This window comes from Numida meleagris, chromosome 7, assembly GCF_002078875.1.
Source record: "Numida meleagris isolate 19003 breed g44 Domestic line chromosome 7, NumMel1.0, whole genome shotgun sequence".
Taxonomy (NCBI): domain Eukaryota; kingdom Metazoa; phylum Chordata; class Aves; order Galliformes; family Numididae; genus Numida; species Numida meleagris.
In genome coordinates, this window is record NC_034415.1 from 1242411 (window position 1) to 1258049 (window position 15639).

At 38.9% G+C, this 15639-nt stretch overlaps 1 protein-coding gene across 3 annotated transcripts in view; it reads right to left on the reverse strand.

The window, feature by feature from the left end:
* Window positions 1590-15639, reverse strand: part of SLC25A24 (solute carrier family 25 member 24) — a 37866-nt gene continuing 23816 nt past the window's right edge. For all 3 annotated transcript variants that reach the window (XM_021405358.1, XM_021405359.1, XM_021405357.1), the window contains 9 exons: window positions 12990-13116; window positions 11848-11935; window positions 11306-11417; window positions 8508-8666; window positions 8000-8152; window positions 6777-6884; window positions 5754-5921; window positions 4442-4592; window positions 1590-4109 (listed from right to left, as the gene is read on the reverse strand). In XM_021405358.1, coding sequence (XP_021261033.1) covers window positions 3931-4109; window positions 4442-4592; window positions 5754-5921; window positions 6777-6884; window positions 8000-8152; window positions 8508-8666; window positions 11306-11417; window positions 11848-11935; window positions 12990-13059 — 1188 coding nt within the window. In that variant the 5' untranslated portion in view covers window positions 13060-13116 and the 3' untranslated portion in view covers window positions 1590-3930. The remainder of the gene's footprint in view (window positions 4110-4441; window positions 4593-5753; window positions 5922-6776; window positions 6885-7999; window positions 8153-8507; window positions 8667-11305; window positions 11418-11847; window positions 11936-12989; window positions 13117-15639) is intronic.

The window sequence follows — 15639 nt, forward strand, 5'->3', positions numbered from 1 at the left end:
TCCCTTCTGAGCCTCCTGTGTAAAAGCCTATGATCTTATTAACTTATTAGTGACTCTACATCAATTACACCCTCTTCATGCTTGTTTCTTCAACTGAAGAGGTAGTACCAAACCGTAAGCAGTATTTTTCATATGATATACAGGGGCCATCTTTGCATGTCCCTGTCCTGAAATACAGACGCGCAGCATGGATGGAACTACTTAGAACGTTTCAGACTAAACATTTTAAGACAAGGGAAAAAAGCAGCCTACAAATCTGCCACCACTAATCTAAGAACTTGGAACGTACCTCAGAACTGCTTTATTTCAATAGGTTATGATAACACATCAGTGGAACACACTGAAAGCTAGAAGAACAAGTTCGATGAAATAGCTACGACAGCTGCTTAGCATTCTGTTTTCCCCAACCAACATACAACAAACTTCAGGATGATGATCAAAATATTTTCCCAAGGTAACAAGTGCACCGTCCTAGAGTGGTAGCACAGCCATAGTTTGACTGTATCCTTGTTGCCTCGGTGCTCTTTCAGCACAAGATGCATGTAGTGGCAAGCAGTTAGAAATCATGGTTACAGAGCTGTGCACGAAGAAATGTATGCATTGCAGATCTGAACTGTCCAAAACAAATACACTGTCCACGTACTGCCCACAGTACTGTCCCCGAAACAGCTCCTGTGCAATAAAAAAACATTGTATCAGGACTGCAGAATTCAGTTTCCCAGTAGGTTAACTTGGGATCAACAGTGTAAAAACCCATGTTACAGTGGGACAGATTTTCTTTCCTGTGAGGGTGGGAAGGACCAAGCAACTCAAGACATTGAGTTCAGTGCTTGATTATGATGAGACAGATCATGGACAGCTAGCATCTGCAGAGAATTTCCATTCTCTGTTAAAAGCATTCTTGTCCCAAGTAGAACAAAATGTCTTTTTTTTTTTTAATTCAGGAATAGTTTACAGAGTGCGTACCTCTTCCACTATTTAAAACAAAACTTCTAAATCTTATTTTTTACAAGGAGAGTATTTGCATTAGTCAGAGACAAGAAAAGCCTCTCTGAAGTTTTGATTACAGTTTTCTTTAACTATTCAAAGTATTAGTGTGAGAAACTCAGGGGGTTGTCAAAGCTATCTACCAAGCATGCTTTTAGGAGGAGAAACACGCTACATATGCAGAGTTGATTATGACAATTACCTTGAAAAGGCTTTATATTGAAACTTTCACTTAGAAGTAAGATGAACATCAAAGGAAGGTAAACATCAAAGCAAACATTTTCCTGATTATTAAGAATTCGGAAGAATTCAGAATAATTAGAAATTCATTAAGAATGGTGTTACATTGCCCAATGAACAAGCAGAAACTACTGATCGTTATTTCATCTTCCATTAAGCAAAGAGGGTTTTTTTTGACAGAATGATAATCAACTATGAATATGTTAAACAATATTTCCAAATATCAAACCAAAAGTAAGTAGAGGCTAGCTTTAAAAACACCATTAGATACATTACCTTTATTTTTCTTTGACAGTGAGTAGTATACCTATAATGCAATAAAATACCAGGCCATTATAAAAGATCAGCACACTTGAGCCAGATAAGGAAACAAACATTTATTAGAAACTGGTAGTTTTATATAGCTAAAAAGGTAAACATTCTTTTCTTAAGAGACAAAGAATATACAATTGAACAGTCATCACAGAGGCACATAATGAAAAATGAAATTTGAAGACTCCACCTTTTCAATGTTTGAAAGCATCACCACCATGATTTTCAATATTCATAATGGCACTTGCACACTATAAAAAAAGGACCAAGTCTAGAAGATAGACATTTCTGAAGTCATCACACACACAGTACATTGGCTCGTTGGTCACAGTCAGAAAAAATGACCAGGAAACATCACTGATCTCACAAATCCCACAAGATACAAAGATGTAGGCAAAACCAAGAAACATTCAGATCAGAAAGGCTTTGTACATATGGATGATTTTGATAGAATGACTTCTCAGTTTTTTAAAAAGTGCAAAGACCGAGGTTTCCACAAATTGAAGGCCAAAAGACACAGCCAAAGCTGTCATTCTCTAAAATCCGATAAAACATTTTATAATATAAATCTTATGAAGTCATGTATCAGTTCATGAAGAAAAAACAGCAACCACGGAAGCACTGAGCACAGATTTACATCTGACCTGCCATCTGAAGAACATGGCCCAGTCTTTTGTACATTGAACAAGGGCACTTTGTGTTGTGTTTGATTTTGTGTATACACGTGCACATATGTATGGGGAAGCTGTCTGGGTGTTTGGCTTAGTGTACACACAGAGATCCTCAAAGGCCTTACAGGAACTTAGCATAGGAACCAAGGTCTTCCTGCAGTAATCCAATTTTAGGAAGTGGTCGAAGAAAAGTGTTTTTTAGAAGGTCAAGATTCAGTATAATCTCTCTAAATTTGGGATTATTGTAAATTCAGAATTAAGATATCGTACAGACTGCAGATAAAGCATAACAAGTGAACTCAGCAGTAATTGTTAATCTTACCTCAGTATCTGGGTCTGAAGGCAACTGGAAAAAAAAATCACACCACCAGCCTCAGTTCCACACTTCTCCAGGAAAAAAAAAAAAGGAAGTGGTTTATACATGGAAATATCTACTTTCCACATGGAGGAAGTGCTGCTTTGTTTTTTTTCTTTAAATGAGGAACTGTTTCTCAAGTACTTACAAGCTCCCTGTGCTTCACTTGCTTTGTTAATGTGAACCTGATGGACATTAGAGATCCACAGTTCCATTTGGTCACTCAGACAAAATGCTTCAGTATTTTATGACCTAAATTTCATACACAGTCAGCACACACAGCACACAGAAGACTGCGAGGGTAAGCGGATTTATCCTTCATGACAAGCCTTTAAAAACTTTACACAATAACACAATCCCTTATTCGTTAAAAGCACGTAGGGGATTGTAACCCTTTGAGAGTAAGGGAAGAAACTGTGAGTCCTGAACAAGAAGCATTTTGCTCTTCAAGGCAGCTATGATGTGTTTGAGTTCTTGTCTTTTTCATTCTGTTTATTTCTTCTAACACAGCCAATAGCTAATTCATTATTAGCTTAATACCAGATCCTTCATCTCATTTTTAAACAGGAACTTAAACTTGTAGGAATGGATCCAGTAACCCAGTAGCTTTTTCTGTTTCTATATATTGTGATTCTATAAAACATGCAACTGTAATCTAAAGCTTGTCATGCTAGCATTTACAAGTGCAAAAGCAGGTCCAAAGAAGCAAGATATCAAAATCATCGACCACATTACAAAAACGTCATGTAAATCAATTGAGGTATTTCAGATACCATGGAACAGTAGTTTCTCAGGCTCATATTCTTCAAAGAAAAAACAGGTTAGCTTGAAGATGAAGGTGGCGGGCTACATTTAATGTGTTACTCTATCCCTTTCTGTATCTAAGGTAACATTTTTCAGAACTTAGATTGTCTTCAAAAATAATGGTAGTAAGTGCTTACTTCTACAAGTGCAAAATGCTGTGAATGGCTTGAGGACAGGCAGCATGACAAAACAAAGTCACTTTCATCTGTTCAGTGTCAAGGCAGTATGAACTTCTACCTTTGGTTTCATCTGAGACAAATTCAGTTAGAGAAGACAAAAGCAAGAATAAAATATGCATGATTATATGAATATATAGACATACAGTTGATTTAAAGATACAGGCTCTTTTTTCTCAATTCAGTGACATTAAAGTGCGATATAGGTATCTGTTTACAAATGGTGAACTAGAAATCAAGAAAGTTTCCTCCCACTTGAGGATAAAAACAGAAGTTGCAGCATCTCTCCACAACGTCTCTAATTGTAAAAACAGATTACTTGAGAAATCATTTTTGTTCTGATAATTCCAACCAAGTTAGAAATACCTCACCTATTTCCTTACTTTCATGCTATTCCTAAATTCTGCTTCATTTTTTCATACACAACGTAACTGATACTGACAGCTGGAAGAACTTTCATAAAATTAGGGGCTATGCCCCTGTAAAGTCCTTGGATTCCTTCTGCAGCAATAATTCTTTGAAAGAGACCGACCATGTTTAGCTGTGGCGCTCCTTCCACCGAGGCTAAAATAAGAAAACAGTGTTATTCAACAGTTCCAGTAATATCACAACTCTTCACCAAGTATTAAACTGGGTAGCTAGCTTATTTCTAAGGCCAACGATTAAAATGTATGTCTTCACAGCAAATCTCTTCAATCCCCAGATATTCCAGAGAGATCCATGTGCCTAAATCCCACTGAAATGCATTACTCATCTACATATCAGATAAACTCTAAATTTTTCAAGCTTTTTCTCCTTTTTTTTTTTTCCCCATGTCCACATCCCTGCTACAGCTGTCACAAAGATGTAATTTCAATGAGAACACACAGAAACATTTTCAGAACAATGGGACTCACCTTGAGCCTGCATGCGTGTTCTGACAAGAGCAAGAGGGTAACTGGCTAACTGCCCACATGTGCTGGAAACAGTACCACATCCCAACAACACAAAAACCCCTGGGTTAGCAGAACTTGACGCATAGTGTTCTAGCCACGTAGTCTTTAAGAGCTGTCAAGATAAAAGATTAAATGAAAGATTCAATAATAAGACAAGATATCTGCATTAAGAAAATAAATAAATGTTTACTCTTAAGATCTGTTATGGGTTCCATCCTGGAAAAGCATGAAGCTCACTAAAAGCACACATGTAGGACTGGAGTAAAGGCTACAGATAAAAACCTTTGCAGGTGGTAAAGGACTGCAGACAACAGCAGTTAGTGCCAAGAAAAAAGAAATCCTTAAATATCCAGACACAGCGACAGGCAGCAGTGCCTACGCTCCAGTTAATACTTGGGAATAAATGACCCAGCATGCCATCAGGTGCAACGAAAGCTCACACAGCTAGGCATGTCGCTCCATGCAAAAGTTAAGATGCAGACTGTAGGACAGAACTCCCATACAGCTTGGAAAACACTTGCTCAAGCAATTCTGCTGATTATAATTACTACAGTATCGCGAGATTTGTCTAGACTAGACTAAAACTAGTTATTTGACATATTTTGAAGCAACGCTCAGTAACTGAAGGTAGATAAAACATTTTAATTGGTGCTGATGAGTGTAAGTGGTGGCAGTTCCTCTCAAAAGGAAAGAGCTCAGCGTTTCGAACTCCTCACAAGAACTACATGTTGGCTACAAAGAATTCCGTTGACATGCAAAAATACGTATGGAATTCAAATTACTGTAATCCAATCACAAATAAAAAAAGCAAAAAAACGAGCATAGCTGCGGGATAGGTAACTTAATATGACCACTAGCCAAGTTTTTAAGTCTCAGGTTTGCCATGTAGAGGTTATGTTCCCAGCCAGTGGGGTTATTTAGTTACACAAGAGTGTTGTATTACCAAAATCTAATTCACTTCTTCACAAGCACATTTCTTTTTTGATAGAATGGAAGAAAGGAGCCCTGCACATTAGATTAAACTGTTGCATGTAAGGGCCTATATGTATAGAGATCCCTCCAAGGAGGACAAAAAACGAAAAATGCCGAAGTCTGGTGAGTTCAGTAGCAATTCCCATTTATCTGTTTTAAATGAAGGGCAACTGCAACATTACAAGTGTATTACAAATCTGATTAACACAGATCTGAGTGAGTTACAGTAACTAACTGTTACTCCATTCATAAACTAACTAGTACACATTACATTAACATACATTCAGTGATCTGAACTCACCTCATAAACAGCAAGGTCAATGCCAGCATAAGGAATTATACCCAAAATGTTAGGAATATAGCCTTTGTAGAAGGCCTTTACACCTTCTCTTTTCAAGATCTTCTTAGCACAGTCAAACATCCCAGAATATTGTCCTGTTTTACCCACAGCCAATCTCGTCTTTAAAACCTGAAGAGGAGAATCAGTAGCCTTAATTACACATGTATTTATTACTGTAGTTTATAAATACAGGAAAACACATGCATATCTGCTTATTCGGTTTTCTGGAACTGCTTTGCAATTGCAAGTTCAAGTTTTCTTTTTGATGACTACTGTTAAGGGCTGGCTAGCAGTAATTTTCTTCAGATTTTATCATGAATGCAGAACGCCACAGATAGAGTTTAGTCCAAAAATAATACACAGAAATACATCCTATAGAGGAAAGACCAGTTAATCCATAAAGCCACTGCTGTAGCTGTTTTATTCTCCCTCCACACTCAGCTCCTCATCTGACCCAGCTCCCAGCTACAACACAAATTCATCAGCTCTGTTCCAGACAAGACCATTCCTTGCTTTAATACATAGTGGGAAAGATTTAGGCCTAATTCAGAAACTAGTCTGAATATGTACTTAATGTTAAACACATTATAGAATTTCTTTTCCTAAGCTAGGTTTCAAAGGTTTCACATTTAATAGTACATTTCTCAAAGTACATTCACACGAAGTGCAATCATACAATACGATAACCCAGGTTTCTGGTGCACACACAGAGAGAGGTGATATCAACACCTCAATTCCCAGTATCTTTTAAGCAGCAAAAGAGATCTTAAAAGAACAGCTACACATACAGAAAAATGACAGCTATCAATTAGAACAGTGTCTCTTCTAAAGTGTCTAGTACTGAAATTCTGAAAATAAGTTCAAAGTAAAAACAATGATATATGATATAAGTGTGCGTGTATAGGAATTCCTACAATTCTTTCAAGTGCAAAAATGCCCAGACATTTGGCAGTCTCCAAAGGAAGCAAATTCTCCGCTACTAACCTCCATGGGATAAATAGAAGTTTGTGCTGTTGCTCCGGCTAAAGAACCAGATACAAATCTTTCAATGGTGCCTAAATTTCCATCATCCTTAGTGAGTATCTTCTTATACTGTAAAGATAAAGTACATGAAATATCACATGCTTTTTAGGAGACGCAAGAGTTCCACTAGAGTTAGGAGTACAGCATAGCGTGTCTTTTCAAGCATCAATTATTTTTTCAGTTATTAAGAGTTGCATTTACAAACCCAACAAAGCTAGCACTACCCTTACTCCAACTCTGTCATCAATGATTCACAAAAACAAAACATATTCTAACATGCAAAGATCCTGTACATTAAAGGCATCAGTCACTCACAGTACTGTCCAGTACTCCACAAACAACCCACGCTGTGGTGCCCAGACAAAGAGGGCTCTGACTCCCTTGCAGATCATGATCTTCAGCTGGAGAACAAAAGCTCAGCTCACATGTTCACAGGGGCACCTACATACAGCTCTACATACAGTATCATTCAAAACAAATGCCATCGTGCACCCAGCGTCCGCTCCCGAAAGGCTGGGCAAGAGGAAGGAACAGAACGCTCACAGTTTCTCTACGGAATCTACATCTGCCATTCAGTCTTGCAATACTCCAAGATTTATTTGACTTGTTTTTGTTGCTTTTATTTCATTATTGCACAAAAACATGCAATACACTATTTTAGTCTTACTTGAGGCAAAAAAAAACTATCAGTTAACTACACTAAAACTGTAGTTCATTTTCCAAAGGAGGATTAGGCCTTAACATGATGTGTAAAGCTGATTCTGAGGTAAATATAACTCTGAAATCCAGGGTGAGAGCATCTTATGTAGCACCATGATATTTGACTTAAAAAGAATCCTATGCAAGTCCAGCTAGTATAACACGCTAAGGTTTTGGTTGTTCTCACTTTGAAGATAAACGTGAGATTAATGCAGTACGTCATATAAACTTATGGAAACTGAAAGACAGTTTATTAATGACAGATTAACCTACACTGCTTATAATGTAATGGCCAAATCAGCAAAGCAAGATTTTTAGTGGTAGAAAATACAGGCTGTTTTAAACCTGAGTTACTCTACATTACTATTACAAAATCCCCAGCCATGACGAGAACTCCAGTATAATACAATAGTGCACATAATAAACAGTAAGAATGATACAGTATTTTATATACTACTACTTTCATTTCTGATTTAGCATCCTACCTGTTCATAAGCCCAGAACTTAATAGCTGTCTCAGGAGCTATTTTCACAACATTTACACCATTTCCCCTCCAGAGGGATCGAACACCACCTTCCTTCAACATTTGCTTAAAACCACTGGCAATATTCATTTTGTTGGATTTTGAACCATGGACCTAAAAAGAAAAAACAAAACAGCAACAACAAAAACAGAGTAAGGAAAAGTGCTCTGATCAGCCTGTAAAACTCATCATCTAAGCAGGCAGTCACTGTGTAAATAAATCAACTAGCAGAAGTAAAACATTCACCATTGAAATTTTTATTTTAATTGCACAAGTAGCATATTTGGTTTACATTTTTGCCAGTATCAATGTGGAAAACACTCTAATGGGCACAAAACATAGAACCTGTTAAAATACAACTAGATCTCCAGAATTTACATATTGCATTTGGCCACCAGCTTTCCGTAACAGGTCTCTAAAACTGAAACGATATAATGGAAAAGACGAAATTCTTAGACATCGCACCTACCTGCATCATTACTTTTAGACGATCTAAAGGTGCTGTACCTGTTCGAGAGACAGCACCAGCCACTCCTCCTGCTAAGAGCTGCTTCCACCACTGTCCACTCTTTTTCTCTTCCTCTGTGAACTCATCTGGAACAGTCAAACTATCTCCAATATCCAGCACCTATTCGAATCCAAAGCAAAGGGGTGCAAATAACCATCTTATTCCACTACTTCAATTTTATCAATTGTTCTAACTTCAAATTAACCTGCCACCTGAAAATATGTAAATAAGATGCTAGTTCAACAGAAAAAAAAAATCTAATTTACATTCTAAAATCACCTTGCTATGGATTGCTATTGCTATTCAATGAACAGTATTTTGAATTACTTCCACATAGATATTGAGCAATATACCACATACCCACCATCTCAAAGATTGCACCGTCATCATTAAAAATCATGACAAATTTCTGTCTTGAGCATGACCCAAACAAAGACATCCTGGCATGATCAGCAAACGTTTTCAGAGAGCACTAAGGCTCAAATGCTTACTGCCAATGCTAACCTTTCACCAGACAGTCTTCTAGGATTAGCTTGGTAATCTCTTAAGGACACTAACAAGACACTTCTCTCTCACGCTAATTTATTCACACATACGTGGGATTCCTCCCCCCCCCCCAATGACACCTTAAACTAATAACTATATAGTTGATATATCAGAATATTCGATTCCCAGTAGCTGTTGTGTATTAGCTTACAAAATGACAGTTCTACAAAGTCTCCTCTCATTCTCAGTTACTCTGAAATACATATTAATCACTTTTATTCAGCTATACAAGTTTGACACTTCATTAACAACGGCATGCTTGCATTACCGTTCAATCTGATCACAGAACATTCCAGTATTATGCCTTGGACAGCTTTATCACTAACGTCTGTATTAATTGTACATGTCACTTAAAGGAGTCTTTGCTCTTTGTGTAATTTATAAGCATGATGAAAACTGAACAATTGCAACAGAGATAATGAAGAGCTAATATTATGCCTAAAGAAAGCCTATAAAGAATCAGGAATGTTTCAATAACTGATAACAAGTACCAACCAGAAAGCCTGTTAACTGATGAACTCATTTTTACTGCTGCTGATGTTGAGTTCAGCCACTACACCCTACTGCGATCTCTGTTAAGTAGGCTGACTACTGTCTTGCTCATTCTGACTGTAAGAATTGCAGGATGCAGATTATGCATAAAGCCACAGAGTACGACCTAACTATTCTGGGTATTGAGCATGAAACTGATCAATGATAAAGTCTTTTTGTCTTTCTGACATTCATGATTTCCAAATAAGGTGTCTTCAGTTACTCAACAACAAATGGAGTCAAAGTATCAATCAGAACTCCCAAAATATAAAATCAAAAGATCTTACAGCTGCTATATGCATATCTGCTAGAGTTTAAACATTATGTCTGCTGAGCCCTAAATGCAACTTGAACAACTAAGTCCAGTTTTAACTTGTTTTCTTAAATTTTGGAGTGATTTATAACAAAGACCACAGCTACCTTAATAATTGTCAATGCAGCTATCTGCTCAGAAGAGTCTGACAGCAATTTATATGATACAATTTTATAATTATATATTATAAAATTCTAAAAAGCAAACAGTTTACACAGCTGCCAGCCAGGCATGTGACATCTCACATCTGCTCTTATCTGCAGCACCAGCTGTGTTACTGCGTAGCTGGATTTCGCTTGCTGCGATAACTGGGTCATAACTGGCCCCAAACTGGAGTATCACAAGAGACCTCCATATCTTTTTCTTAGGACTAACTAAGGACATTCCATAATAACAAAAATAGATCTCGTAGTTAAAAGTGTTGCAAAGCATATTATTAAAGCAAAAGTATTCTTCACTACACAAGCTGGGACCAGGACTATCTGATCACCAAGCAGTGCTCCAAGCGCTTTTCCTCAGCAAATAGGGAGCTGGTTTCCTTTTGGCAAGCACATTGGAATTTAGCCCATACAGTGTGAGCTGCTCAAAAACTTCACATCTCAGATTGCTTTTTATTACAAAAGCATGGACCAATTCTTCAAGGTATAAATGGTCTCACGTTCAAAGAAATTCATCTTCACCTAACTTTATGGATTATTTCATAACTACATGGATTACCCCTCCCTTTACAAGGGGAATAACAAAATTAATTACACGAAGTGGATTATTACTGCCTTATTTACCTTACTATTTGTTCTTTCAAGTCAGCCACTGAGGTCGTAAGAACTCCGTTCAACAGTAACCTAAAAAACTGACTGCTTATTGCTGTACATCCTATCATTCTTAAATGAAATCCTATAGCACAAAGGAATATAAGAACATGTCACTGACAACGACAACTGTGATTTTATGGTAATGATAATATTACTACAGAAATGCAATTACTGAACTGACTTCAACATTAGAGTTAAAATGTTTCTATATACGTTTCAACATATCAAAAGCACTGAACATAAGAGTGTAATGTAATGTGAAAGCGAACTTAATATTTTGTTATAAGTTCCTTTCTATGGAATACGTCCAAGGGAAGAGGAGGATTTCTTCCTGGAAATTACTGGCAATTAAAAGGTAAATGAAGCAAAAGTTCTTGTTCAAAAGAAATTCACATTACACTATTTTACTGGTAAATGGGAGGGCATTAAGTGAAAGCCAAACAATCTTCTAAATGCACATAATATAACTATGAAGCTGTTATGCTCAATACTAAAAGTTACCCCATCAGAAATGAACTTAAGAGCTCCATTAAATTAAAAAAAGAAGTTGAACTTACAGTGGAATGTTTCCAATATCGGATTATTTCCTCTATGTCCGTGGCAGGGTTAAACATAAAATGATCTCTCCACTCATTCCAATCTACTGACATTGTTCCATCAGCATCAATACTAAAGGAAAAATAAAAACCAGAACACAACCAGATAAGGAAATGAAATTTATTTTAAATGTTGGCCATCACAATGATCCAATCTACAGGCAATAAATGGAGACTTCAAGGGTAAATGGTCTTCCAATACCATACATTGCTTATCCAAGTGTATTTAGTATTCTCCATTTTAAAACACAAAACAACCTTTGTTCCTATCAACAATATTTATACAGGAATGAGGTATAAACATTCCCTTCCCATAACAATACACCAAAAAGTGGCTAATCCATCTATAAGCCAAGACCAGATGGAATGCAAGAATTCCTATATATGTGCTACTGAGAGTACCAACACCATTTCGAAGTTAAAAAATCCATTCAATTACTGCATTCTCTAAATTACAAAAAAAAAAAAAGAATACAAAGAAGGTAAAAATATGAATTCCTGACCTTTGCAGGATCTTCTGTGCTTGTTTTTCTGAAATGTTTATACCCAGTATCTTGAGGGACTGGACAACTTCTGATGGTTCAATTTTTCCTTGAAACATAAAAAGAAAGATAATGAATATATACAATACGGAGTCCATTGAGCTTAATACATTAGCCTGAGACTGCCTCACGAGACTGAACGTGTACAAGTCTATGGAGCCAGACAACATGCATGCCAGGGTCCTAAAGGAGCTGACTAATGTGGTTGCCAATCTGCTCTCCATCATACTTGATAAGTTGCGGCCCTCAGGGCTGGAGCACCTCTCCTATGAAGACAGACTGAAGGAACCGGGCTTGTTCAGCCTGGAGAAGAGAAGGCTGTGGGGAGACCTCACCGTGGCGTTCCAATATTCAAAGGGAGATTACAAACAGAAAGGAAATCAACTTTTAACACAGGTGATAGGACAAGGGGAATGGTTTTACATTAATCTAAATCTCCCCTCCTTTAGATGTCGGGGCGAGTTTTTCCACTGAGAGGGTGGTGAGGTGCTGGCACAGGTTGCCCAGAGAGGCTGTGGATGCCCCACCCCTGGAGGTGTTTAAGGCCAGGTTGGACGGGGCCCTGTGCAACCTGATCTAGTACCTCATCTAGCAGTTGGCAACCCTGCCTGTGGCAGAGGGATTGGAACTTCACGATCCTTGAGGTCCCTTCCAACCCAAGCCATTCTATGATTTTAACATTCTACAATATCTACACAATAGCAAAAGATAATCTAAAATAAATTTTAGCCAGAGGTGATGCATTGTTATTATCTACTACAAGGACAGAGCAAAGGTAAGAACATTAAAATCCGATACCCAAATAAGATACGAACATACAGTAAATTAACAGTTTTATCTGTAATTGATACACAGTAACTTCCTTATGGCTTCACTGTCTAGGAAGCAAAGATCCCCAGATAAACCTGGAAGGTAATAAAAAAAAAAGAAGGAAAAAGACTTATTTCAAACTACAGTAAACAATAACTGTTCCTATTAGGGCATAGAAGTAGAGGATTCCCACACACAATTTTGGTCTCCAATTTAAACTAAATTTAAGTCAAGATAACTTTGAAACCATAGTTTCTTCAAACAACGTTTGAACACATAAAATAACAGCATACCATCATTGTTTTTGTCCAGGCTCTTAAACGCCAGTTTCATTTTCTTCTCATGATCTTTAAGATACTGCATAAATTCTTCAAAATCTAGCTGCCCATCCTGGTTAGTGTCTCCAGCTTTAAAGATTTTCTGTTGAGAGAAAATGTAACATTTGACTTTTCCAAATATAGCAACTCACAAGGTAACGACAGCATAACACAGCTGAGGCTGAAGTGGTACCATATTGGTCACATTGAGAGTCAAGTCAGGAGAACACACACCTAAGAACATGCTTCAGAGCTAGGTTTTGTTCCCAAAGTTAAACAAATTCTTAGTAGCTTCATGAAGACAAGACAAAAGAAACAAAGATGGCATTAGTTCTTATTCCCAAAACTTTCTTATTCAAACGCAAGTTACACCGCCAGGGATCAAACCATTTCTGGAGGACAGCTTGGGGGACATGACAAAATCATTGCAGAGAACAATTTTAAGCCTTCAATTTTCTAGTTGTACTTGAAGTCTACAATATTCCAGTACAATTAAATAGTCTCAGCGATCCTCTTTAATCTAGTGGTCTACTCTGAATTATAATAGCAATTAACCATTTAACTGCTGACACAAAATTCCTCACCACACACACACAACAGTTGTCTTCCAATTTTCCACACGCTTCCTAGTAATGTCCTGTAGATCAGACATATCTGCATACAGAATTAACCACGAGTTGAACATGATATACAATTGCCAGCACAGTAGAAAACCTGAAATACACACAAGGGCCATGGCATGACTGCCTAGGGCTTATACTTTTCATTCACAGCACCAGAACAGTGTATCATCTTTGTGTGAAAACACGCTTCAGAATAAATGGGAAATCACAGCAACCCCTCAGGGCATCAGTGTGTAACAACTGTAGCATGTCTGCAAAGGCAAAGCCCAGAGGTGAGCAATGCCCAGGGAAGCAAGCTCTGCAGGATGTATTAGCTTGGACCTGAAGTTACAGCAGGAGCTGCGAGAGCAGCAGACAGCAGTGGGATGAGGACGGAAGGCTCAGCAACAGCACTCCAGTGGGGACTGCCCATCCTCTTCACGTGCCCACAGTGACACTGGCTCATACAGCAGATCGCAAAGAACAGGGGAAGGAAGTCTATCCCAACACTTCTGCTCTAAAACAAAAGATTTGAGGGGAAGTTATGTCCCATCTCTTCATTTGGGCATTAGTTCCTGTGTTGTCGCTCCGTGTGGGAAATCCCAAGAGGACAGTGCACCATACATGAGCAACCTGAAAGCAGAATCTGTTCGTTAATTCGCAGTAAGTTTCTGAGCACTTCAGGGTATACTTAAAGCATATGCCAAAAATTCTTCCAAATAGCTCCTATTTTGCAAGACTGCCTTGCACAACTGCAAAGTAAATCAACAGGATTTGCTTGGTCATTGTAATCTGCAAAGTCTGTTTTAATTATTATTATCTTTTTTTATTTTTATTTTTATTTTTTTTAACTCCACCATAATTAGTGTAAATCCTCAAAAGAGCAAAGTCTAACAAGATTAGCCTACAGATACCAAACATAACATGTCTCCCACAGTATCCTCCTGGAGAAACTGGCAGCCTGTGGCTTGGACAGGTACACCCTGGGGTGTTGCTGGGTAAGGAGCTGGCTGGAGGGCCGGGCCCAGAGAGTGGTGGTGAATGGAGTTAAATCCAGCTGGCGACCGGTCACAAGTGGTGTTCCCCAGGGGTCAGTGCTGGGGCCTGTCCTCTTCAATATCTTTATTGATGACCTGGATGAGGGCATTGAGAGCACCCTCAGTAAGTTTGCAGACGACACCAAGCTGGCAGGAAGTGTCGATCTGCCTGGGGGTAGAGAGGCCCTACAGAGAGATCTGGACAGGCTGGATCTCTGGGCTGAAGCCAACGGGATGAGGTTCAACGAGACCAAGTGCCGGGTCCTGCACTTTGGCCGCAACAACCCCAGGCAACGTTACAGGCTTGGGGCAGAGTGGCTAGAAGGCTGTGTGGAGGAAACGGACCTGGGGGTATTGGTCGACACTCAGCTGAGCATGAGCCAGCAGTGTGCCCAGGTGGCCAAGAAGGCCAATAGCATCCTGGCTTCTATCAGAAATAGTGTTGCCAGGAGGAATAGGGAAGTCACTGTCCCTCTGTACTCAGCCCTGGTGAGGCCCCACCTCGAGTACTGTGTCCAATTTTGGGCCCCTCACTGCAAGAAAGACATTGAGGCCCTGGAGCGTGTTCAGAGGAGGGCGACGAAGCTGGTGAGGGGTCTGGAACACAGGCCTTACGAGGAGCGGCTGAGGGAGCTGGGATTGTTCAGCCTGGAGAAGATGAGGCTCAGGGGAGACCTCATCGCTCTCTATAACTCCCTGAAGGGAGGTTGTAGTGAGCTGGGGGTCGGCCTCTTCTCTCTTGTAACTAGTGACAGGACGAGGGGGAATGGCTTCAAGTTGCGCCAGGGGAGATTTAGGCTGGACATCAGGAAACACGACTTCTCTGAAAGAGTGGTCAGAGGCTGGAACGGGCTACCCAGGGAGGTGGTGGAGTCACCGTCCCTGGAGGTGTTCAAGAAACGTTCAGATATAGTGTTGAGAGACATGGTTTAATGGGGTTACTGGTGGTAGGTGGATGGTTGGACTAGGTGATCTTGTAGGTCTTCT